Source organism: Panicum virgatum, chromosome 3N, assembly GCF_016808335.1.
Source record: "Panicum virgatum strain AP13 chromosome 3N, P.virgatum_v5, whole genome shotgun sequence".
NCBI classification, from domain to species: domain Eukaryota; kingdom Viridiplantae; phylum Streptophyta; class Magnoliopsida; order Poales; family Poaceae; genus Panicum; species Panicum virgatum.
The window spans coordinates 7,059,581-7,085,059 of NC_053147.1; the positions used below are offsets into that span (position 1 = coordinate 7,059,581).

Sequence of the window (25,479 nt, forward strand, 5' to 3'; positions counted from 1 at the left end):
GGAGCGGACGGAGCAGAGGTGTCGAGGAGGCGAGGCCACACGTGCGCCTCCGCGGGGGCGACCTGCTGAGTGGATCGGGACCGGGGGCCCACCCCGACCTCCGGCTGACCTCACCCGGCCAGGGCCGCGGGCAGGCCACCTGGCCCCGGTGCTGCGACCACGGCGGCGCCCCACCCTACACGGAGGCGCCATGCAGTGCCAGGCGCCGGCCGGCCGCCCCGCCACCCGCCGGCCCCGCTTGTCTCTATCCATCCCCTCCCGCCTTCATTGCATCGGCATGCATGCCAACTGCACACACCCCATCCCCGGCCCCCCCGCCGCGCCTATAAATACCCGGCGCCGGGCAAGGCAAGCCTTCACGTACAGGATCGATCATCGATCTCCGGAAAGATTTGCATCAGCAGGCAGGCTCAGTAGTAGCCGCCAGTTCTATATAACTACCTAGGTAGGTAGGTAGGTAGCTAGTCGTCGCCGGAATTGATTGCTTGGCTGGCGGCCATGGATGTGGTGGCGCAGCAGCAGCGGCGGCTCCCGCTGCCGCCGTTTCACCAGCAGGGCGTGCCTGCAGGGGCGGATGGTGGTGGTGGCCGGCAGCCGCAGCAGCACCAGCAGAAGGGCGCCGGCAGCGGCGGCGGGCGCAAGTGCTGCCCGCTGCGGCGGTCGCGGAAGGGGTGCATGAAGGGGAAGGGCGGGCCGGAGAACCAGCGGTGCCCGTTCCGCGGCGTCCGGCAGCGGACCTGGGGCAAGTGGGTGGCCGAGATCCGCGAGCCCAACCGCGGCGCGCGCCTCTGGCTCGGCACCTTCGCCACCGCGCTCGACGCCGCGCGCGCCTACGACGCCGCCGCCAGGGCGCTCTACGGGGACTGCGCCAGGCTCAACCTCATGCCCGCGCTCCCCCAGGCGGCGGCGGCGGCGGCGAACAATAACATGGTGGTCATGAAGGCGTCCCCGGCGGTGTCACCGTCCTCCCCTGGGCGCCACCACCAGTACTACAACTACAAGCAGCAGGAGCCCGTGATGATGGCCGCGGCGATGACGCACTCCGCGCCCTGCAGCTCCGCCGACGACGCCTCGCCCAACTCCAACTGCTCCAACTACTCCAATTCCAGTTCCTCGGCGGCGACGACCCCGACGGCGGCGATGCAGCAGATGATAGCGGACGAGCTGGCGGCGGCCGCGGACCACCTCCACCAGCAGCAGCAGCAGGCCGAGGCGGAGGACTTCGAGGACTACGTGTCGCGGCTGCCCAAGGCGGAGGACTTCGGCCTCGGGGGCTTCCAGGAGGTGCCCCCCGAGGTGTTCGACGAGGCCGCCGGCGGCGGCATCTGGGACCACACCGTCGCCTGGCCGCCGTCGCCGGCCATGATGCTCGACTCCGCCCTGCAGGTCGTCCCTCTTTAATTGACTGGACGGCGACTCGACTCATCCGCCGATGACGCGCCAACTCGACTGCCTTGCTAGCTAGCTAGCTTCATCGATCGCCGGCCGTCGCCGCCAGCCTCCATCAGCGGCCGCCGGCGATCGAGGAGGGAGCTAGCGGGTCGATCGAGCTTGTGTAAGTGGCGAAGTGGATCGACGCGCGCGCGAGGACATGATCTATATGTTCTTTCTCAATTCCTCCTCTTTCCGTGGGTTTCATTTCGACCGATCTCTGCTTCAGGTTTGTACAGTATATCGACTAGTGTGTATGCATGTGTATGTATGAGTTGCGAGCTAGAGCTTTGTACTGTAGTGGTGTGGTACTGATGGTACATTGCACCTGGGTCGCCGTACGTACGTACGAATACAGTAGTGGTATTGTATAGCCAAAAATACAAATGCCTCGCGCGTGCGGGCTTTCACATATAAGTTATGTATGTACAGTGCTAATGTGTGTATAATGTAATGTACATATGGTACTCGAGCATTTGATAGCTACGTGCCGGCACTGCATACATGCACATCTCTTCTCTGGCCCTGTTTGTTTTCTTCAAACTAGCGCACGAATTTTATATGCATGTAGTACTAAATAAAATTTATTTGTAAAATTTTTCTAAAGATAGATGTAATTTTTTATAACAAATCTAATGACGGTAATTAATCGATGATTAGCTACAGTGATGCTACGGTCAAAGATTGGTCAAAGATTCTTTAGGGTTCATAGTGTTCTAAGGAAACGTATCCAGTGGAAACCACAATCTTCGTGAAAACTTTTGCAAACTATAGTAAAAAAGTCATCTAAATTTTAAAAAAAATCACACATGTAGATGATATGATGATACACAACTTTGTAAAATAATTTGTCCAAACTAGATTTTGTTTGTTTGTAAGATATAAAAGTAACAAATTTCTAACAAATCATCTGGACAGCTTTCTGGTTTGAAATTTGTTATTTTTATATCTCACAAATTAAGTCGAGTTTGGACAAGATATTTTACAAAATTGTGTATCATCATATCATCTACATGTGTGATTTTTTGGTGAATTTAGACGACTTTTTTATCATAGTTTGCATGTGTTTTTATGAAGTTGTGGTTTCCACCAGATATGTTCCCGTGTTCTAATTACGCGGTCAAAGATTCTTTAGGGTCCATGGTTGTGGCAGAACCGCCCAAATTAATCCGGCTCAAGTGCGCTAACCACCACCCTAAAGGTAATCCCGGCTGACACGCACTTCAAACGGAGTAATCCGGCAGTGCTGTCGGGTAAAGTCCCGAAGAATCCACCTGAGCGTCGATCGAACCCAAAGCTTACATGCAACTCACACGAAGATGAGTCCAGAGAGTACAACATTTCACAAATACATTACATTACAGAGTCTTAACTTAATTATTACAAACCAAGCTCGAAATCTCAGAAAGGTACTTGAAGTTCAAATTGAAAGTAGTTCAGAGTTCAACTGCAGCGGAAATAAAGCGAGTTCTAAATGACGATACAAGATGTCATGATGAAGCCCGTACATGACATCACTCGGCATTGTCATCGTTGGCCGGAGTCGTATCCCACTCCACCGACCAACCAGGAGGTAAAGTACATGGCCAAGTCAAGCTAGCTATCTGATCTTCAAACATATCACCTGAAACAAAGTTGAGCCACAAGCAAGACTGAGTATACTAATACTCAGCAAGGCTTACCCGACTAAGGATATACTTAGCCCTTAATCTAGACATGCAAGGCTTTTGGCTTGAGGGGTTTGTTTTGCCGAAAAGCAGTAAAGAGTAGATCCTTAATTTAAGATTTTAGCTTCCAAATTCTAGTTCAATTAACCAATCTAGGTGAGCATCTATCCAATAGCATACATGGTGGAAAATAATTATTTTGCATCATTCAACCATATTCATCATCCTCATTATTCCACTTCTTACTCTATGTGGCAAAAGAGTTAAGCAGTCCCAAATCATGAGAAGCGAACGATTCGAATCGAATTTGTTAACCTGGCCAGACAGACCTAAACACACGCATGGGAACCCAGTCCCCACGCAACATTTCCCCTTTCTTTCCGGTTCGTGGATCAGGGTCACCCCTTCGACTACAAGAGCCCCACGCCACGGTTGACGCCGGGTCGTGACCACGCTTGCACCCACATGTGGCCGCATGAGAAACATTTCAAAGAGGGTGAGGGAAAAGTCCACTCCCCGGGCCGATCAGGTACTTAAGCTTACCGATTACCATATTTCTCGGCATGTGGTTAGTACGTTCAAACGCTTAACCACCACTACCACACACTGTGGTCTTATCCATTTTCACTAAACAGACGGGGTATCACAAGTACAACAACCCCGCCCGTAAACCTTATGATTGCAGCATGTAGTAGACATTCAACTCCTATGAGCTCGCGAGTGACAGGAAATCACTCGACTTCTACCGAACCATTATCATAGCCAACTAGCGACCTATACATGCTAGTATTCAAATATGGGTACTTAAGATTATGCAACTTGGGTTTCAAACAATTCCTACAAACTTAAATGCACAAGTAGATAGGAATATAAGCAGTTGCATAAATTTAAAATAGATAGGACATGCTCCGGGGCTTGCCTTGCTAAGCAAAGTTAGCCTTGGGCTCTTCCGAACTTTGGTTCGGATCTTCGGTGGCTTCAGTTAGATTAGCTTGGGCTTCACGCTGCTCACTCTCGGACTCCGGCACCAGCTCGTACGTACCGTCGGCGAGAGTAGGCGTATCTATATGAAATGCGCATGCATGAGTTGTGTGACCGTAACAATTTATTATTTATTTCACTATAAAGTTGTAAAATTTTTCCTTTACATTTTCTTGGGTAATCGTTTATAGAGTATTATCTAGATTAACTATTTCACATTAAGTAAGTGAGGGTTTTGCCTTTTTATAAAAGCAATTTTCATGAACAAACACGAATTATTCCTAACTGTTGTTAAAGATAATTTCCAGTGCTAAGATTTTTATACAGAGTACTTTGCTGAAATACAAACCTATTGTCAAAAATTTCAGACATTTTCGTCAAGCAGATTAATCACTAACAATAGCGTAAGCTGCTTCTACTAGAATCAAGATTAAATTGTACAGGCGAAACCATGCGAGTACTAGTAACGAAACTTTAACTAAGTGTTGAGGATCTGATGATGAACCTACTATAAATTTTTCAGCTTTAAAAGAGAAACATACAAGGCATGAAAAATAAAGCAATATATAGTGGCATAGATCAAGATTAATTTGTACAAACCATTATACTTAGATACTGAGCCTCAAATTTTTACAGAGTGATTAGGTGAAGATAATAGACCTATGGTCAAAATATCATGTTTTCCAGTCATAGCAACTATTTTCCTTGATTTAATGTATTTCTCCTTACCAAAAATCATTTGGTCCAGTTGGGTTTAACTAAAAATTCTCAAACTTTTTATGTACAACCTGGGAACCAAACTAAAGGTACTGTAAAAGTTTTAACCTATGAGTCATATCATAACAACTTGGATAAATAAAACTATTTATTCTAGGCATACATCAAGTCCTAAATAAAACCTACAGCTAGGAGTGTCAAATGGATCTCAAACTTTTACACAAGGTTAACCTTCTAACATGCAACATACTGACCAAAAAAACGGTAGACATTCAGTGGATACAACTTGATATACAACAAAAGCTACATTGTCTTTGTATTTTAAAAAGAGCAAATAATATTGAGCAAAATAAAAAGTCCATGTAACAAAAGTTATAGATCTAGTCACAAGTATTCCATAACAGTTGAGTTTGCATTTTTCTGATTTTTCTACAAATTTAAATCGATTTTACAAATTCGCTATTTTTGGAAACAAAAAGAAAAACAAAACCGACTCTCGCATATATACCCCTGGAAAGTTTTGGTGACTTGCAAATAGGTCCCCGCCGGACTTAACAGGGGAGGGGCGGACCTTGGGGGCTAAAATCCGGCGAGGTCGCTCGCCGGCGGCGAGGGGGAAGTGGGGGATTAGCACCAGGGGCTCAAGTGGAACCCGTAGGTAGTCTCGGTGTGCGTGGAGGCGGTCTGTGGCGCGTCGACCACGGTGAGCAGGGGCGGGCGGCGGGCGGACGTGGCGGGGGCGGCGCTCCGGCGGCTTTGGGCGGCGGCGAGCTGGCTGAGAAGCTTCACCAAGGCACGAGGAAGGTGGTTGGGGGTCCGTTGGGGGCGAGGTGGGGCGGAGGAGGGGGTTCTGCGGCGAGCGGGCGGCTGACGGCGACTCTGTCCGCAACGGCGGTGCGCCGGTGGCGATGGGGATGACCGGCTGGGTCGAGGAGCGTCACTGGGATAAGGCGAAGCTGCTGGTGGGGTTTAATCGGGCAATGTGGAGGTCGAGGACGGCGGTCCGCGGCGAGCTCAGAGCTCGGGCGGCAATGGCAGATGGCGGCGCCGTGGGCACGCAAGGAGCTCGGGCTGGGCCTTTTATAGGCGGCCAGGAAGAGAGGAGGAGGGGATGGGGAGGGCCGGGGCACTGCAGGGGTGAGGCGCAAGGTAAGGGCGAGCGCGACACAGCAAGGCAGCAGCACGTGGTGGCGTGGCCGGGCGGCGAGGGCGCATCGAGGTCATTGATGGCGGTGTGCCGTGGCGGGGCGGCGAGGGCGCAGCGGAGGTGTTGATGGCGCGGCGCAGCGAGGCAGCAGCGCTCTCGAGTGGCTCTGGCGTGGCGCGGCGCGGCGACGGCGACAGCACAGAGTAAAGGGAGGGAGAAGAGAGAGGAAGAGAGAAGGAAAACGGTCAGCTCGAACAGTGATTTTGACTACGATTTTTTTTCACGATTTTCCATTCAAACTTGAAAAAATTTCAATACGAAAATTGTTCAAAATTCCAAATCCTACAACTCTCATTTCAGGCACATTTTCATTTGAAGCTCCATTTGAAAGTTAAAATTTGAAACTTAAAGGTAACCAAGAGTTCCCTACACAGTTTGGATTTCAAAATTTTCTCCAAATTTTGCATGTCAACTTGAAAAACTTTAAACATGAAAGTTGTTTGTCATATAAAACTTTACAACTTTGGTTTTAGGCAAAAGTTTATTTAAGCAACGGTTTGAATTTTACCTTTTATGCCTAATTAAATAATTTTCAAAATCAATATATGTTATAAAACTTGAGTTGAAACAACTTGTCATTTCATGTGCAAAATTTTATTTTCTCCTCTTGAGTTCAACTAGACTTTGGTTCATCATGATGTTGGTGAGATGTCTATGCAATTTCATAAGTATACTCGCAATGGTTAAAAAGTTATTCACGTGTTCTGACTTAGGGTCAAATTAATTTGATATGTTTTATTCCTAATTTTTGTTTATAACTTCCTTGCTCGTTTTAGGTCTAACCCATGCTGAATTGCCATTAACAGTTTGGGCGTGTTCTCTCAGTGGTTTAAATGTTACGAATGGTTCCCGAATTAAGGTTTAAATTTTGTTAACACACGTATAAACACGTGTAGGTGTTCAAATTAAACCCACATCACAATGCATCTTCGGAGGATTAATTCTTAATTAGCGTTTTAAGAATCTGGGTTGTCACAATGTAGAGGTTCTGAAATTAATTTTGTAAACTAACTTAATTTGACACTTGTAATTAATGGTCAAAGTTTCTAGCGCTACCAAGAGTTAGGGCAATCCCAATGCAGACTCTACGCATAGAGTCTAAGCCTCAAACACTCCGTCACAAGAAAATATACTTCCTAATGCAAAGTGTGTTACTTTGGTTTATATAGCCCACTTGTCTCTCTCACATTCATTCTTGATTTGCGTGAAGATTTGGAATCTAAATAAGACTTGGAGTCTTGATTTCCCTCCCTCTCTTCTATAAATATACTGTCATATCAGCAAAATACAATAAATAGGAGGCTTAGATTCCATGGTAGAGTGTATTTGTTACTGCCCTTAGGCAACCAAACGGGCCCTGTTGCACCATTCTCGAGTCCGGAGCCCTGGTTGTGCCACGTCATTCGTTCGAACCTTCTTTTTTACGCGACGCAGGATCTCGGCCTGAGGTGATCACAACTGTCCAACCTGTGTTTCTGGAGAGTTCTCGAAAGTTCTTCGGAACTCACTCCTCTACACGTCAGCAACGTTAGCACTTAGCAGTCTAATGCAAATTCACGTATGATTGTCTAATGCAAGTTCACGTGTGATTTTTTATTAGGTAGTGGAATTTTTTATTAGGTAGCGGAAATTTTTTATTAGGTAGGGAGAGAGAGAGGGAGAAGAGAAAATAGTACACTACTACAGAAAGTGCATATAGTCCCGGTTGGTAAGGAGCTTTTGTCCCGATTTTTCAACCAGGACTGCTCATCCGAGATAAATGTGTCCGACATTTTATCCCGACGGCTATGGAACCGGGACAAATGTAATTTTTAACAATAAAAAAAATTCAGCCTCCATCAGCCAGCCCGTATGCGCCGCCGTTCGCCGGGTCTGGCCGCGCCGCCCACCGGAGTTTGGCCAGGCCGTCCACGCGGCTTTCATCCCCTCCCATTCCCCTTGCATCCCCACCAATAGTGTCGACAAATTATTCAAAGAATCAATCACCAAATATTGAAGCGACCATACAAAATCAATAGATCCAGCAAATCATTCAAAGAATCCATCACAAGATACAATCCATACAATCCGATAAGCATATCTATTTCTAAAAAGTAAGAAAAAAACTGACGGATGGCTCCCGCGGCAGTGGCCGGCGGCGGCCCGCTTCGGCGCGCTCCGCGTGGCGGTAAGTTTCGCGCTTTGTGGTGGCGGCGGGCCCGCGCGCTTCGTGTCGGCGGCAGCGGCGGCGGCGGCGGCGGCCGGCCCGCGGCCAGCTCCTCACGGCGTCCGCGCGCTCCGTGGTGGCCGGTGCCCTCTGCCGCGGCGGCGGCTCGCGCGCCTCCGCTGCCGGCGGTGGCTCGCGCGCTGCGCGGTCGGCGGCGGCCCGCGGCCTGCTGCTCGCGCTAGCAAGATAGAGAGAGGGATAAGGTAGAGAGAGAGGAGAAGTAGAGAAATGAGTGGCAGATAAGAGCCACGGACTTCGAAACTATCAAGAGGGAGAGGCCGACCATCACCTTTTGTCCCAGGCTGTTGTTTCAACCGGGATAGAATCTTAGCCATTGGTCCCGGTTGGTGGCTCCAACCGGGACAAAAGGTCCGCGCAGTCTTTTGTCTCAGTTGGAGGCACCAACCGGGACAAAAGGCCCTCTTTTTGTCCCGGTTGGTGGCTCCAACCGGGACAAAAGGTCCATGTCCCCCCGCCGGCCCGGCTAGCCGTTGGACCCGGGACAAAAGCCACCTTTTGTCTCGGGTCCAAAGGCAGTCAGGACAAATGGCCTGGAACAAAGGCCTATTCTGTAGTAGTGGTATGGTTATTTTGCGAGACAACCATGCACCTCACTAAAATTTAGAACTATAAAATCACTTTCTCACTATTGCACGAGTTGTTGTTGTGTTATACAACTCGTAATATTTCATTTTTTATGTAGAAATTATGAATTATGTATTTACTATGAGAAAACTTACAAAATAATCCAATATATATTTGTTTGTTATATCATCTTAAGTTGATGTGGCAAAATTCGATCAATGTAATTGCCCTTAGCTAGGTTGTCCTCCATATCTTAGCCCAAAAAATACAGCCATCCAAGTGTCCTAGGTGGTCCGTTTGAACTTGCTCAAATATCATCTCCACCCTTTTTTTTTTTGAGATTATACAGTACAACTCAGATACTCACAACGCACACACACTCGCACTCTATGAACACATGTACGCAAACCGTAGCCCTATGAGCATCTTCGAAGACTGAGCCGGCAAATTCTCAAGATTGATGAAGTCACCACAGCGTCTCGCTGTCGATGAGAATATCGCCTACCACTGAATGCACAACGCTGTTAAATCCAAGAATATTCGGTCCCAAGAGAAGTTGAACCCAGGACCTTAGATGCTACCGATGCTCTTATAATCGCTAGGCTACATGCTACGTGGCAGTTTTGTCGAAAGTTCTTCATAAGGTTGTTGAGAACACACCATCCAGAGAGGTTTGGTTCTTTTACTTCAAAAAAAAAAAACAAAGAAGTTTGGATCTTGGCAGATTCGGCTATAGCTTAGATCATCACCGTCTCGAGATACTTGGATGTTGACAGACATTGTGTGCTTGGTTGTCTATTAGATCTCGGTTAAAATAAATCGTAGTCATCCAAATGTATGTAAAGTTAGGATTTCTTTCGAAAGTTCTTCTAGGAGTTATCTAGATCATAGGAGGCTCGGAGACCTTTGGGATGTTGTTTAGATCACAGCCTAGAGAGACTTGGATCTTGGAAGACAACTTAGATCTAGCATGCATGAGTGGCCTGCACTAATAAGTCACATGGTGTTGGCCTGCACCGTGTTGTTTAAATCACATCCACTAAGAGAAACTTGGATCTTGGCACACAGCTTCGATCCAGCACACGTGAGTGGCCTGCGCTACTAAGCCACGTGGTGTTGGCCTGCGCCGTATTGTTTAGGTGACATCCGCCAAGAGAAACTTGGATCTTGGTAGACAGCTTCGATCCAGCACGCGTGAGTGGCATGCGCTACTAAGCCACGTGGTATTGCCCTGGGCTACTATGGCATGACGTGATCTGGCCCGTGTTTAGTTACAAAATTTAAAATTCCAAATTTTTTTCCGGCACCTGCATGGAGACTTAAATCTAGACGAAATAAAAAACGCATTGCGACTGCTGTCTGTAAATGGCGAGACGAATTTAATGAACCTAATTAGGTTGTAATCAGGCGCTAAATTGCTACAGTAATGCTACAGTACAACCTCTAACGATGGATTAATTAGGATCATTAAATTCGTCTCGCGATTTACAGACGAGTTCTGTAATTATTTTTGTGATTAATCTATATTTAGTACTTCAAATATAAAAAGATGTCTTTTCAAAAAATTTACGGAGCGCAACTAAACACCCCCTGTTCTGCACCGCTCATACCACGTGGTTCGTTTGGGCCGCTAACGGCGCTCATTTAGGAAGTCCAAGCTTTACCATCCAAAGTTTCTCGAATGTTCTTTATACGTTGCCACCACCTATGGGGTATAAATCTTGACAACATACAAAATTCAACGCGGCATGATGTGATTTGCACCACTTAATTAAGCGCTTGCGTATGAAGTCTAGATATCGGGCATTGCTGCTCTGAGACTTGAGTGATGAGTTCGGATTCGAATACAAGGGTAGTATATGACACCCTCTCCCTTGAGTCTCGTTAGATGAATGAATCCTATGGTGATGAGGCAAATTCCATTGAAGTGCATGAGGTAATAACTGCCAAAATCAAACCTCCTCCACCTAGATAAGTGCCAAATGTAGGTGTGCTCCTCCACCATAGCAACAACTGGTAATAGTGGGAACAGTGTCAGATCTGGCAAAAACGTAGCAGAGTCGTCACGTGCGACGCTCGCAAAGCATTACCCGTTGCAGATCAGTCTATTGCCATCATTGATGCGTTACCACTGCCTAGTTGGCGCACATTGCACCGCGCGACTGTATTCATCTCGTGTTAAGTTGAAAAATGCACAGAATACCATTTCCCCCCCCTTCATTCATGGATCTGGGTTCTTCAAAGTGTTCCAGAATTTGTAAATTGTACTAAATTAAATTTAGCATGGGTCACGGGCAAAACCATCTTCGTTGGGTTGACATTAAAATAGGAAAAATTATGTCTAATTTATTTGAAGTAAACTCTCTATATATGAGGGCTGATATAGATATAGTTTTTTTAAACACCCATGACAATTGTCGATGGGCCGGTTGTTACTGCTAGACTGAAATTAATACTCCATTCATCCTGAAATGTAAGACATTAGAGAGTTTAAAATTTATATCTAAATGTAAGGCATCCTAAGATCTTTTGGGTCCAATCTCTCCATATTAATTCGAGTGGGCCAGGAAGTAATAAAATGAATGGAGATCTCCTAGATTTTGATGCGGCAACCAATAGTTAGCTAGTAATCTTGCAATTAATTAATCAAATAGAGAACTAATAAGAAGTATATGTACTTTTTTCTATCTTTTTTATTTTGTTGGCAAAAAAGCTAAAATGTTCTATATACTTTTTTCTATCTTTTTATTTTGTTGGCAAAAAAGCTAAAATGTTCTATATTTCAGAACGGAGAAAGTAGGATAATATGAAGAGCTACAATCTCAACAAATTACACGGCTGGGGGGCAGGATCAGCTAGCAAAGGTGGCGCGCGGCGGCGCTAGGAGTTGTAGGCTGCGGTAGCCCGTAGCTGGTAGGGGTGGTAATGGGCCATGGTTCTAATACTCTCTTCACAATTTTATTTGACCTTTAATTTTTTTAGCTCAAAATTAAATAAAATTAGAGTCCTATTCTTTTAGAGTCCGACCTTTAAATAATCTAGACAAAAAAAATTATGGCCTTTACCGCCCACAGGCTGCGGCGTGATCCTGACTCGTGGGCTGGCTCTCGGGAGCATCCATGCATCGATCGAGCACTCGCAGGCACACGTGCCGCCATGCATGGCGCGCGCGCGCAGTTTGTGTTGATCCACTGTATGTCTGTATCCTCTGCTTCTGCTATCCTATATGCATGACCTATAACTGTCTAGGATCATAGTATAATACAGTATAGGATACGCACGTGCGCACGTGCTGTTAGAGAGCAATACGGGTGGAGTCCGATCCCAAGCACGCGCGGGCATGCACGCCGACACGTCCGCGCGTTCCAGCCAGCTCCGGTCGGGTAACACTACTAAGCTTACTGTCAGTGACATCAGTCTCAGTACATAATTTTATAGTATATTTATCTAAACTAGTGGAGATGCACGTGACATTAATATTTAAAAATATCACATGTTAAAAATAATTATATTTATACATAACGTGAGATTTAAAATTGATATAACAAAGTAAAGTTGGAATACATTGAATCGAACGACTACTAAAACATTTAAATTCTGCAAAAAATAAGAAACTCATTGGTGTACTCATTGAACTCTGCAACATTGGCCACAACATAAGAAACTCCCCTTTGAAATGATTTCTTCTGCAAAAATAAAGCAAGAAAAATTGTAAATGACATCACATAATCTTTCCTACAGATTTGCAATAATTCATCACTGGCAGTTTAGTAACCTGGAAGACAATGACTGTGCCGTAGAGGCCCACGAAAATGCTCAAGACAATAGCCAACAAAACGCTGCCAACCACCACCAGCGGCCAGAAAAGGATGGTCAGGCCAGCGATCGGCACACAAACTGTTTCAAGGAACGGGCCTTCGCGGCTGATGAGGTCGTACAGCAGCCTCTGCCAGCCTCCGAAGAGCATGTAGGGGCTCTTGACCAGCGCGATCACCGTGTAGAGTGGTATGTCCACGACTAACCACAGGAGAGCAACAAAGATACATGAAGGCACATCCAGCAATCTGCAAACAGTATTCAAAATGAATTTACATTGTGCACCTAGAAGTCGCACTCTTCCCTAATTTTTTGAATCTGCCAATTGCAATATTGATTTCAAGAAAATGTAGGCGATGTGTGTTGCGCAACAACCATGATAGTGGGATTTGTGCAGAATATACCTCAGTGACAGTCTAACACGAGTGATGACACATTACCAGAACAAGGTATTTTATAGCAAAAAGAAGGGTAAGCACATCCTTTTCATGATGAACCCATCCTTATCACAAAGGATTACACACAACATGGAGGTAATCCTAAACAACCAAACAGTGGGAACTGGCAAGGAGTGAGAGGACAGACAGGTACCTTATCGAATCGTGGAATGGGGCTCACAATCATGGGAGCTCTCGCGCAACTCCTTGAGGTATATCGGCCCATGTCCGCGAAGTCCCTAACCACCGTGCAGTTGCCCTAAATCTTGCCCCACGTCCCATCCTGAACCATCTCCACGTTGTCAGTTATGAGGCATGCATGAATAACAGCCACGTCCCTAAGCACGGCAGGAGGCTCTGAAATCGAAACATGGCGAGACCAAGACGCGGCAGCACTTCACAAGGAGGGTGCGTGCCTTTGATGCCGTTGAGGAAGAAGGCAACGCGGAAGGAGAAGACCACGTAGGGGACGTGCAGCGACTGCTGCATCGACGTCATGGCCTCCACATAGTTGGCTGCCACCCACGCCTTAACCGAGTCCATCGATCACCGCCAATTGGAGACGCTTTGAGAACCTGCAACGCAATTGTCTGAATATAAACGTAGCGGGCAAGTATGCAACATGAAATCTCACCAATTATATGAGGTTACCTAGATTAGTGGCGCTTGACATGTCACTAAAAGGAGCTCTACCACCATTATTTCTTGATGGATCCATCTACTTGCCTGCAAGCATTACCATGATCAGGATGCACTTGAAACTCACATATTATGAAAATATGATGCCTAGAGTATACAATCAACTGGATTACATATACACACAGTACATGCAGCCAGTGTTTTCTCTAAACAAGAATACACCAAATATGAAATCAACCAGGAATTGAACATATTCTGCCACAAACATAGCATTAATTCTTAAAACAATAATTGCATCTGTTGCTTTGAATAGCTGAACAGAATAACCCGAAAAAGATCTTGAAACTTATACTGCATCTACATATATAGCATGGAGATCAAAGTACTTGAAGCCTGGCACGTACAGCTGAATTTTGCAATAGCTCATGGCACCATGAGAACACAAATCTGAATAAATACATCGTTGATTGATTACAGCACCATAATATGTAGCATGCTGATTGTGACGTGTGCAGAAAGGAGCCAGTACTATGTAGCATGCTGATTGAGAGTTTAAAAGAAGCTATATATATATGCCAGATTTATTACTTCAAACCGTACTGCTATCGCTCCTGAAATCCTTCTTGGCTTAAGACAGGAGCTTCCTATGTTTGCCTTCCAGTTAGCTTTAAACACAAACATTTCAATAAAAATAATTTCTCCTTGTATCTTCAAATAATTATCCATATATGAAGCTGCTCATAGCTTCTGTCAATCTTGCAAATTATGAGAGAAAGCTAGTATGAATACACAAAATAAAAACAATGGCCCCCAGAAATATGTTTCAAAATTCTCAAATGGCTCTTGTCTGATAGCTGCAAGTTCAAGAACATGTCCATCACTTAAAAAAAAGGAATAATAAGACCTGGTGATCTATCCTTTTGCTTTTGCTGACTTTATGCATCTCTTATTTTTTTGGTAGCGTATAGATCATAAACAATAATGTAGCGAAGAACGGTAAAATAAATTCATCGATGTACTATTATTGCCATAGTCTAATGAAACATTTGCATTGTCACCTCTGAAACAAAAACTGGAGGTTAGACAAGAGGATAACCAGCAAATGCCTTCAAAGTGCAAGCCATTATAGATGTATCCTGCTAGACACAAGGTACTGAGTTTGCTTTGCAATCTTTATTTGTTTAAATGAAATGAAGAGAAGACTGAAAAAACAGATGTATGGCCGTGTGTATCAATTTTGAACCATCTAAGGATGGTAACAGACATATTATCGTTTTTGAGGAACAGGTGCTTTGCCTTCTCACTTTTATTAGATGGTTAAGAGTAATTGCATGTTGTCGTGGTCAGGAGACAAGGCAAGGAGAAAACCAGGAAAAACTGAATCATCTTTCATTCCATGTCCAAATAGTATATCAAACTATATTAGAGCAGATTCTTTATGTGCCTGCGCAACTGAACATACATCTAATTCACATGAAAGAGCAGTCCGGTAGCATTTCTAGGCAACAAACTTGGATCATTAGCATGATAGAAAGAGACAGGCTTAGGACATCTCACCAGGAATGACTTCCCCCTTCCGTTCTTAGCGATCCCTCCTTCCAAGAAAAATCACGACAGCAAACAAAAGTCTGTGAAAAGCTCAACCAAACAGCTGAAAAAAAAGTAAGAAGCAATATGCTAAGACTTAACCATAAAAGTGAAAACATTCAACTCAAGGTTCATGAATGTACCATCACGAACTGCCTAATCTTCGAATTTATCATCGGAACATGCAGGAATCATTTCAGCACATCGTCAGAAGGAACTGATTGCTGGTGCACTCACCATCTGGCCCATCCAATCTCAGCCAAATTAAAGTAGCTGACGGCCTCAGCAGAAGCCTTGAACACACACTGCAGCATAAGAACATATAGTCCAAAGAAATTCAGAGAAAGTTCAAATCTATTAAAAAAAGCATAAATGAGTTTCCTTGGATAGCGCGTAGCCTGCATTTAGAAAATATATCTACTGCCTAAGAAAAATAAAATTTCCACAAGAAACTCTATATCGAAACAAAAAAAATTCACATCTATTTGTTTTTTCGTTTGTTAGTTGAATTAAAGGGATTCTCTTAGCAGATTAACTTGCGCATACTCTTGGAGATCTCCTTCTCCTGCATCCCTTCGACCACTTTCCCGCATTCCATCTATCATGAGAAAATTGATTGCCCATGTCAGATTGTGAAGCACTTGTCTATGGGTGTGTTTAGATGCACCAAAAATCCACCCAAAATTCAAACTTTCCATCACATCTCCATCACATCGAAATATTAAATATAGCAAATGACTCATACATGGAGAAATAAATATATGTAAATAAAAAAACTAATTGCATAGGTTTGATGTACGTTGCGAGATGAATCTTTTGAGCCTAGTTAGGTCATGGTAGGACAATATTTACCACAAACAAACGAAAAGTGTTATAATGTGCTACAGTGCGCGATGTGACCTTTTCTATCCAATTTTGAGGGATCTAAACACTGCCTATATTCCATCAGCACAAAGTGATCCTACAGCAGCAGAACATTGTACCGGGACGTAGCGGCGGTGCACTGCACGTACGTAAACATGGTCCCGGCGCGGCTCGGCTCCAAGCATTCGAATTCGTGCCGCTCATAAATCGCGTGGACGCCCTGCGACATTGATTATTGATAGATCACGCACACGTGTCGGTTTCGGCGGCGGGGGGCCCGCAACACCTGCGAGCTGGGAGCCGTGACACGCGCGCATATACGTGCTCTGCTCCGTTCCCGCGACCCACCACACCACCTGCGTGTGCTGCTGCAGCCTGCAGGTGCGTGGCGGGCGGGCGCCAACAAAAAGTGTGGATCCGAAGCCCAAACCAGTGAGACAGCTACCATCGGCCATCGCGTGCGTCCATGGATGCATGCGACGCGAGCACACTACTACCCCAAACCGTAATTGCCTTGGCGGACAAATACTGCCAAGAAAAATACCAAAATCGCCAAGGAAATGATTTTTGGCGGCTGGCCGCCAAGCAAAATCCGCCAAAAATAGAGCGCCAAGAAAATTCCATTAACTTGGCGGCCAGCCGCCAAGAATCATTTACTTGGCGGTTTGGCCAAAAAAGAAAAGTAAAGCACCATTAAAATTGCCAAAGTACCAAGAAAATGTATCACCCGCCAAGAATATAATTTTACTTGGCGGTTGATGGCTGCCAAGAAAAGGTATTAACTTGGCAGCCTTCAACCGCCAAGAAAATGTATTAACTTGGTAGTTGATGGCCGCCAAGGAAGGGTATTTACTTGGCGTCAAAATCACAATTTCCTTGGCTGACAACCGCCAAAAAAACACATACCACCAACTAAAAAAATGTAAATTATAGTTAAATAGTATTGTTTCCGATCCATAGGTAATTCAAATTGCATCCATCAAGCATTCAATCCATCTCAAGTTCCAGTGATCAAAGTAGTGACCAGCAACTTATCATCATTCTTTCAAATATTACAGGAACAAAATATGGCACATACAAATACATAGCCGTTGTGCAGCAACTTTACTGATGAGCAGAAATATTCATAAATATTCCAATAGCAAATGCGGTTTTTTATAATCAACACAGTTGAAAAACTATTAAATCAAACTAACAGGACTTGATCTAGTCAACACTTAACACAAAGGTAAAACGACACCCTATTCACCACTGCATACAGAAGGGATAAACAAACTAGAAAGGAAAGCTGCATATGAGTGCCCATGCTACTCCAAGTTGCTCTCAAGCCATCATGTCTCTCTAACCCATATAAACAAATTCTCTAAGAGCTAGCTTGATTGACAGTACTATGTACTCACACAAAACTTCACCCACGATCTGATCTGCAGATTTGGGTTCTTCACCTTCTGGTGTTTCCTTGGCATCCTGAAATTGAAGAGACAATAAAAATGTATGATATTTTTGTAATTTGAAGGATATGGCAGACATCCTTGAAACTATAGGCAATAGAGATTTCTGTCATTAAACCAATGGATAGGAGAGCAAAATATACCGAAATAATATTTCACCAATGGATCACATGAGAGCAAATTACACAAATCAGTTGTTTGTTTTGACACGTAAGAAAACAAAAAAAACATTATGTAGCTGCAACATGGTTTCACAGCTACTACTCTCCGTTGACAAAAAAAGTAATTGTACCCTAATTAAGGACATAAATGGATTTTTCAAATGAGGTAAGCTTCAGCTTATGTCAATCAATGGAAACCAATTGGTATGGTAGACCATTTAGCATCACAACATGTCATATCACTGTTGCCTTTGAACTGAAATGTCACATTTCCCAGTCTGAGAGTGAAGATTGAGGAAATGCATGTGTAAGTTAATCAGATCGAATCACACATTCACAAGATATTTGCTAGTCTAATTTGTCCAACACAACGAGAGCAACACAATATTTTGGTTAGAACAAATTGATCCCACCAGATTGGCCAAATAGCTACACACGCACATATGGCATCTCAGTGAAGAAACAACAGGGATTTGGGGAGATGGGAAATTGTCACATGTGAGCTGCTGGTGGTGCTAGAGTCGCCAACGAGGTCAAGGGCAGTGTGGATTGGACATGCACCAAGACTGCAACCTAATATAGGGGAGAGAATAGATCTTGAGCCGTGAAAGAAATTGGATCTAAATTAAAGAACAGACTGAAATTAGTAGCAACGAATTGGGGGACTCGGAGGAGACGAAGATGAGTATATACTCCATGGCCTACTCACGTGTGACGCTGGTGCCGTACTTGGACCCCCGGCCGCCGGGGAGGTTCTCGGCGCCCTCGAAGCAGACGTCGCGCCTTCCTTGGCGAGCACGTCCCAGACGGCGAGCCGCGCGGGGCGTTGGACGAGGCCCGACACCTCGACGGTCCAGGTCGCCCAGCCGTCGTCGTCCCTGCGCAGCCGTGGGATGGGCCCGTGGTTGCGGATGTAGTGAGCACTGTAGCCGCGCCGGCGTGGCCATGGTTCTTGCTACTGTTGGGTGAGGAGGGAGACTGGGAGTAGGAGAGTAGAGAGACGAGGAGATAAGAGCAGAATGGGTGGACAGGATTGCTTGGATTCCAAATTTTCAAGGCTCTGGTGCCCGCGCAGGAAGTTCAATTTTTTATTTTAAGTTTTGACGGATGGATGGTTTGCCGCCAATATTTTAGGTGCCAGGTTTAGTACGTCTCGTTGGGCCAGACCCATGTTTTAAGGCCCGTTCATTAGAATTTAACAATTATTAATTGCTCATAAGTACATATACTTTTAAATTATCAAAGGGTATATTGTAGCATAAAAATTATAGTTAAATTCTTTAAAGAAAAATATGCTTAGACAAAATATTATGTTAAATTTTGATGCAAAAATGACAAAGTTAGATATCACTTAACTTGAATCTTGCAAGAGAGGAGAAAGTTGACTATAAACATGTTGAGATGAACACCAAATGTAACAAACTATTTCCTTATTTCAATTTTTTGTGAAACTTATTTTGGGATGTTATAAGTATGTATTTTGGTCTCAAGCTAAATTTTAGATTTTTTCTATAAAGTTTGGGTATTATAAATTTTAGAAACTAAAAAGTGACTAAGACTATAGTGTGAAGTAAACAAATATATGAATTTATCTTTTTCCAAATTTGTATGTGGAATTTGAATACACAAATGCACTCGCATATTTATTTGTTTATCACTTAAAGATCGTTTTAGTAACATTTATAAAATGCCGAGTAATTTCAATTGATACACATAATACATTTAAATCAAACAATTATCGTATAGCAAAAAATTATAATTAAATTATTTTCATGGACCAACATGCTAAATCAATGTTATATTAAATTTGATAAGAAAAAGATAAGCTTAGCTATTGATCACCATATATCTTGATAGAGAGAGAGAGAGTTCACGAGCACGACATTTTTCTCTCATGTTTGAATCTTGCTCGAGAGGAGTAAGTTCAACAAATTTAAGTGCCATATATGTTGTTGAACCTAAAACAACACAAACACATTAATACTTATATATGTTGTATATGTTTAAGTGAAAATAAGGATGATATGCATGTACCAATTATTTCCTTGGCTGCCAACCGCCAAGTAATTGCACTTTTTTCTTGGCGATCCAAAGAAACCGCCAAGAAAATGCACCGTTTTCTTGGCAGCCCAATGAAACCGCCAAGTAAATCCATCGTTTTCTTGGCGACACAACAAAACCGACAAGCTATATATATTTCTTGGCTGTCTACTATCTCCGCCAAGAAAATTAAATTTTCCTTGGCGGTTTAATTTTGGCCGCCAAGGAAATTCTTGGCCGCCAAGGTAAATCCAGTTTGGTGTACTGCACGGCGCACGTGGGGTCTCTGGACTTTTTTTTTTTTTTGCTTTGCAGACAGATTGGTCCTGGTTAGAGTGCAGAGACACCGTATCGAGTTAGGCCTTTAGGTCTTAATCCAGTCTCAATGGAAGTTTGATGGAAGATTTTATGGCATTAAATACATTTACTTTTGCTGACATAGCAAAAAGAGAGAAAGATAGAGTTTCATGGAATGTGAAGAGAGTTTTGGCAACATAAAACTCATCTGGCACAATTACTTAGTTCTTAGTTAGATAAATGTGCCTATAAAACTCCCACTGAGACCGGCCTTAGTTCGCAAAAAAAATTTGCACAGTACCCGTCACATCGAATCTTCGGACATATACATGAAGCATTAAATGCAGTTAAAAAAATAATTAATCACACAGTCTAATTGATTAGCACGAGCTGAATCTTTTAAGACTAATTAGTCCATAATTAGACTTGTTGGGGATTTGACCTTTGGACAGACTCACGGAGGTCGATGCCACCCTCGAAAATGCTCCCTAACTCGTTTGCAGGGCTCCAACGAAGGAAGACGAGCACACCCGAAGAGCGACGGTCGCTCGCGAGATGACCCCAGGCCAGGGAACTCACCTTCGGGGGACCGAAGGATGCAGTTGCTCGCCTGGAAGCACAAGCTAGGAGAGCAAGATCTTCGGAAGAACCAGGGAGGTCACCTTCGGATACGATGGTCACGGTTGATCACTCAGAAGTGGCCGGAGGCCTGCGAAGAACCTCGGCGCCCGAAGGTTGTCAAGCATCAGGATGAGAAAAGACGAAGGACACGGGGACCTTCGTCGGGAGTAGGTGTAACGACCCGAAAAATCCACCAAATAAATCACACGCTAAAATTTTTCAAAACTCTTTTTTCGTCGTTGAGCTCAAAACCTCCTAAAAACCTGAACCCTAACACCCGAAAATCTTTTCTCTGTCCCGAACACCCGATTTCCAATATCTGATTCCATTCGTCGTGTCCATCTTTTCTTTGTCGCCGACCGTACCTCACTCTCTCTCTCTCTCTTTTTCCTCGTCGACGTCCCATCCCGTGCCCGCGCGACCGCCGACCGCGATTATCGCCGGCCGCACGAGCCGCTGCCTCCCCTAGCCCACGCACCCGGCCGCGCGCGCCTCCCTTGGCCCGCGCACCCTGCCATCACCGCCGGCGCGCACTCACTCCCCCTCTCCCTCTTCCCTTTTTCTTTTTCCCATTTTACTTCCCTTTTTCCCTTTTCTATTTTCTTTCTCTCTTTTCTCTCTCTCTCTCTCTTCCCTTTTCCTTTTTCCGTTTCCTTTTCTTTTCTCCATTTTTTCTTTTTCTCTTTCCCTTCCTCCCTTCTCCTCTCTCCTTCCTCTGCTCCCGAGCGCCGCCCGACCCGGCTCCCCTCCTTCTGCTCTGCCCCACTCCCGCGCGCCCCCCTCCGAATGCCGCTCACCCCTGACCCGCACCCGCCACGGGCCGCCTCCCTCCACGCGCTGGTCGACCCCACGCGCTTGCCTGCTGCCGCTCGCACGTGCCCACGTGCTCGCCGCCGCCGCGCGAGCCGCTGCTGCATGCGCCCGGCGCACCGAGCCTCGACGTCCCGTGCCCCGCCGTGCCCACGAGCACACCCCTGCCCCGCTCACGCGTATGTGCCGAGCTCGCCCGGCCCGGCCACCGCCGCGCGGCCGCCTTCCGCTCACACCCGCCTGCCCTCCCTAGCCGTGCACCGCGCCACCCCTGAGCCGTGCGCACGCGCGCACTGCTCGCCGCGCGTGGCACGCCACGCCGCGACACGCTCGCCCGGCTCGGCGCCGCCGCGCACGCGCGCGCCCCCCTGCAGCCCGGCCCCGCTCGCACACCCCCCCTGCCGCTTCCCCGCGTGCACGCCCTACCGCGTGCACCCGGTCCCGCTCGCTCCTGCGGCCACATGCACCGCCGTGCCGCTCGCTGCTGCCGCCCGGCCTTGGCGCCGCTCCCACGTGCGCCGCCCCGCCATCGCCGCCACCCCGCCCATCGCTCCGTGTGCAGAGCCACGCCGTGATGCTCGCCGGCCCACGCACGCGCGGTACGCCCTCGCCGCTCGGGCCGTCGCCCCTATACCGCACAGCGCCGCCCTCGCCACGTGCCCGTGCCGTGGCATCGCCGATGTGCCGCGTCGCCACTAGCGCCGCCGCGTCGCGACGCCATTAACGCGGCCGCACCGCTCGCTGGCCTCCGCCCGCGTCCCGCCAAACCGCCACCGCCGCACTTGACCCCCCCACTGTCTTTCCCTGGCTATAAAGAGCCCCCAGCGCCGCTCCTCCACCCCACAGCCATCTCCGCGACCGCCAGCCCTCCTCCCTAGCGCCGCCGCTCCCGTCGCCCCGCTTCTTCGTGTCGCCCCGGCCCAAGGTAGGGGTCGCACTGGGTTCCTTCCTCCCCTCTCTCCCTTTGCCCCACACCTGCTCGCGCCGCCCATGGCCGCAGTCGTCCGCCGCGACCATGGCCGCCGCGCCCACTCCTGCAGGGCCCCTCCTCCGAAATTGGGGAGGGGAATCGAACCCCCAAGCCTCCACCCCCTTTTTCCCCATGATCCCGGCCACCCTAGAGCCCCAGACCACCGGCCCAGGGCCGCCGCCGGTGAGCCCTCTCCCTCCCCTGTTCCTCAGCGTGAGGGGGAGGGAGAAGACAGGGCATCTTGCCCATAACCCCCTGGCCCTTCTTCTAAATTACTTAAGAACCCTTCCACCCTTGGTTTTTTCAAATAAAACCCTGTCCTTTATGGTAATTACAAACAAAAACTCCACTACATAAACTTAATTATAAATAGGACTCTACTTGTAACACCCGGTTTATAAAAGAACATAAACCGAGCAATCATATACGTGCCAGGATCAAGTCACACGTATATACAACAGAATGAACAGTATATCATAGCACATATCACGTAAAAAGATATAATAAATCGAAATACGAATGTTATTTATTACAATAATGATAAAATGTCTGATACAGCGGAAGCGATGTACAAATACGAATAAAGCTCTCCGAAGCTGAAGCGGGGCGCCACAGGGACGTCGACTGGGAGACGAACACCTAGAAGTCCTTGTAGTCCTGGTAGCGCTGGACGAACTCCCTCGTGTCGGCAGGAACTGAGCAGCAGTAACGTATCCAAGAGGAAAAAGTAGAGAAGAGGCAAGGGTGAGTACACAACTTGTACTCAACAAGTATAACACAAACTATGAGGCTCTAAGGTTGGCTGACTCAACTGCATTAGCTTTTAAGTGTTGGCAAAATTTTATTAACGCTATTTACTACGAGTTGATGAATTACCATTAACCCAGTTACATAGTAATTAATCAAGATTAACCATGTTACTACTGAGATCCAAACCAGAACCAAGTCACCAATGTAACCCCGAGAAGCACCTCCCTCGTCGGAAGGAGATAACTCCACTAATCAAAAGGAGGATCTGGGCCGCTCATAACCGTGAGCACGGCTAGTATACCAGTTTTACACTCTGCAGAGGTTGCACATCTTTACCCACAAGCCGTGAGCTACGCCAGTTGTTCATCACACTTCCTTAGGTGAGATGACTAGCGACTCACTACGAGGCCGTTACAAAGAATCTCGTTGGTAAGGTGTAACCGCGAGAGATAGGTCAGCGACGATGGGGCCCACCTCACGGGGGTACAAGCACAGGAGCGCAATCCAAGCACAGACCAGCCGGAGGAGCAGGGACCATTGAAGCTTACTACTCTTGCCCCGCAGGTAAGTTACTCCGAACCAAAAAGACCTAATTAGTAAGCCAAGTCTATCCCATTCTAGCCTTGTGGTAGCGCTGTTGTCCCAGGTTGTCGCTCTATGAACCGGTCCTTATGAAGAGTGGCCAACCAAGCACTAAGCACCGTGCTGGCCCCCTAAACCATGTTTCTACAAAAACCATCTTTTAACGAGACGTGAGCCACTCAAGCCACACAGAGGGCCACTCTCAGAATTAAGTTCAAGTAAACCATTAATCAAATTAATTAAAAAGGACCAGGGTGTGTTATAGCGCAGCAACCTAGCACAACTAACCAAAATGCAACCCAAAGGTGTATATAAAGGATATAAAGTGGCTAGGAAGTCCTTACAGGCGTACAGTATTAAAATGCAGTATGAAATTGTAATTAAAAGTGATGGGTTGTTCATGTTATACTTGCCTTCCTTGTACTGCTCTGGCTGCTGCTCAAACTGATCCGAAGACGGCTGCTCCGGGTACTGGTACTGGGGCTCCTCAGATGGATCAACGTCTACTCACGAACACATGGCCAAAACAATGCACAGAAATAAGCATACAAGCAAACACTAACAAAAACTAAGAAACAATACTTCAATACATAAAAACAGCGCACAAAACTACTCTAGAACTATTCTACGCGTTACAACGATCGCGTGGATATAAAGAACACTAAAAAAGGAGCTAAAACGCGTATTCTAGGCCAAAAACAATGTTCAGGGGCTTATTTATAATAAAGACAGGGTTCCAGGGGGTTTTCTGCAAAAACCGCGGGCTAAAACGTAATTATCCATTAGTTCTAGGGTCTAGCGCGTAAAACTGCCAAGGGTGGACGGCGGGTTTGATTTCTGGAAAACTCAGGGGGGTCCGTGCAAAATTTTGGGCTTAACTGCAATTATTTATCAAAGGCGGTGGACTGCGGGTTAATTCAGCAGAAGACTGAGGGCTCTTTAGCAAAAAGTCAAGGCCGAACCGGTATCTTTGATTCCAGGCCGTTGGATCTCGATCCGACGATTTGGATCTAGCGGGGATGCGATCTAATCTGGGCCCTAGGTTTCAGATCGGACGGCTCTTTAGGCGATTGGGACTCAGGCGGCGGCGCGGGCGCGACGGCGAGCGGCGGCGCTGCGTTGCCGCGGCGGTGACTCGCCGGAGGAACGCGTAAACGCGTTCCCGGGCTCGATTCGGTGCGTGACTTGCACAGGGAGGCAGTACGCGAGGTCAGGAACTCGATGGCGGGCTCTGCGAGGTGGGTTGAGGACCGGGCGTGGGTGCGCGACGGCGAGCGGCGGGTCCGCGCCGGCGAGCGTGTGCGTGAGCACCTAATGGGCGCTAAGGTCTACAACATCTAGCGCCAATAGGGAGAGGAGGTCCACGCGGAGCTCACCGAGGGGTTGTGGTGGACGGAGATGCGGCGCAGGCGAGTCGTCGGCGAAGTCTGATGGCGGCGTGCGCGTGGTGGTCGCGGACAGGGTTGACGTAGGGGCTTCCCATGCTGCCGATCCACCGGGTAAGGTTCGCGGCGGTCCTGCAGCGGTGCAGAGGGGGTCAGAGAGGCTTGGTGATTGCCGGCGGCGAGGAATTTGCAGGGGCGACGGCGCTCACCTGGGGCGGGTCCGGTGGAAAATCCCGAGCGACTGCGGAGCAATGGGGACGCAAAGGCGGCCGGTG

At 46.8% G+C, this 25,479-nt stretch overlaps 3 protein-coding genes and 1 long non-coding RNA gene across 4 annotated transcripts; 2 read left to right on the forward strand and 2 right to left on the reverse strand.

Annotated features, from left to right (window-relative positions):
* Positions 1-339: 339 nt before the first annotated feature.
* Positions 340-1,757, forward strand: LOC120667338 (dehydration-responsive element-binding protein 2C-like). Its single transcript, XM_039947439.1, has one exon. It carries the CDS (start codon positions 499-501, stop codon positions 1,399-1,401), a length of 903 nt encoding a protein of 300 aa, XP_039803373.1. The 5' UTR covers positions 340-498; the 3' UTR covers positions 1,402-1,757.
* Positions 1,758-12,305: 10,548 nt separating this feature from the next.
* On the reverse strand, positions 12,306-13,268 carry LOC120664007. Its single transcript, XR_005670694.1, has 3 exons — positions 13,202-13,268; positions 12,570-12,858; positions 12,306-12,480 (listed from the first exon to the last, which is right to left on the reverse strand). It is a non-coding gene; the product is annotated as an uncharacterized LOC120664007 (long non-coding RNA).
* Positions 13,269-13,276: 8 nt separating this feature from the next.
* Positions 13,277-18,704, reverse strand: LOC120664005. Its single transcript, XM_039942966.1, has 8 exons — positions 18,459-18,704; positions 18,246-18,322; positions 16,257-16,357; positions 15,820-15,871; positions 15,511-15,578; positions 15,244-15,281; positions 13,699-13,773; positions 13,277-13,622 (listed from the first exon to the last, which is right to left on the reverse strand). Coding segments are annotated over exons 2-7 (336 nt in total). The 5' UTR covers positions 18,248-18,322; positions 18,459-18,704; the 3' UTR covers positions 13,277-13,622.
* A 2,789-nt stretch (positions 18,705-21,493) lies between these two features.
* On the forward strand, positions 21,494-22,216 carry LOC120667492 (atherin-like). The gene has a single exon (XM_039947559.1). It carries the CDS (start codon positions 21,494-21,496, stop codon positions 22,214-22,216), a length of 723 nt encoding a protein of 240 aa, XP_039803493.1.
* The last annotated feature ends 3,263 nt before the right edge of the window (positions 22,217-25,479 follow it).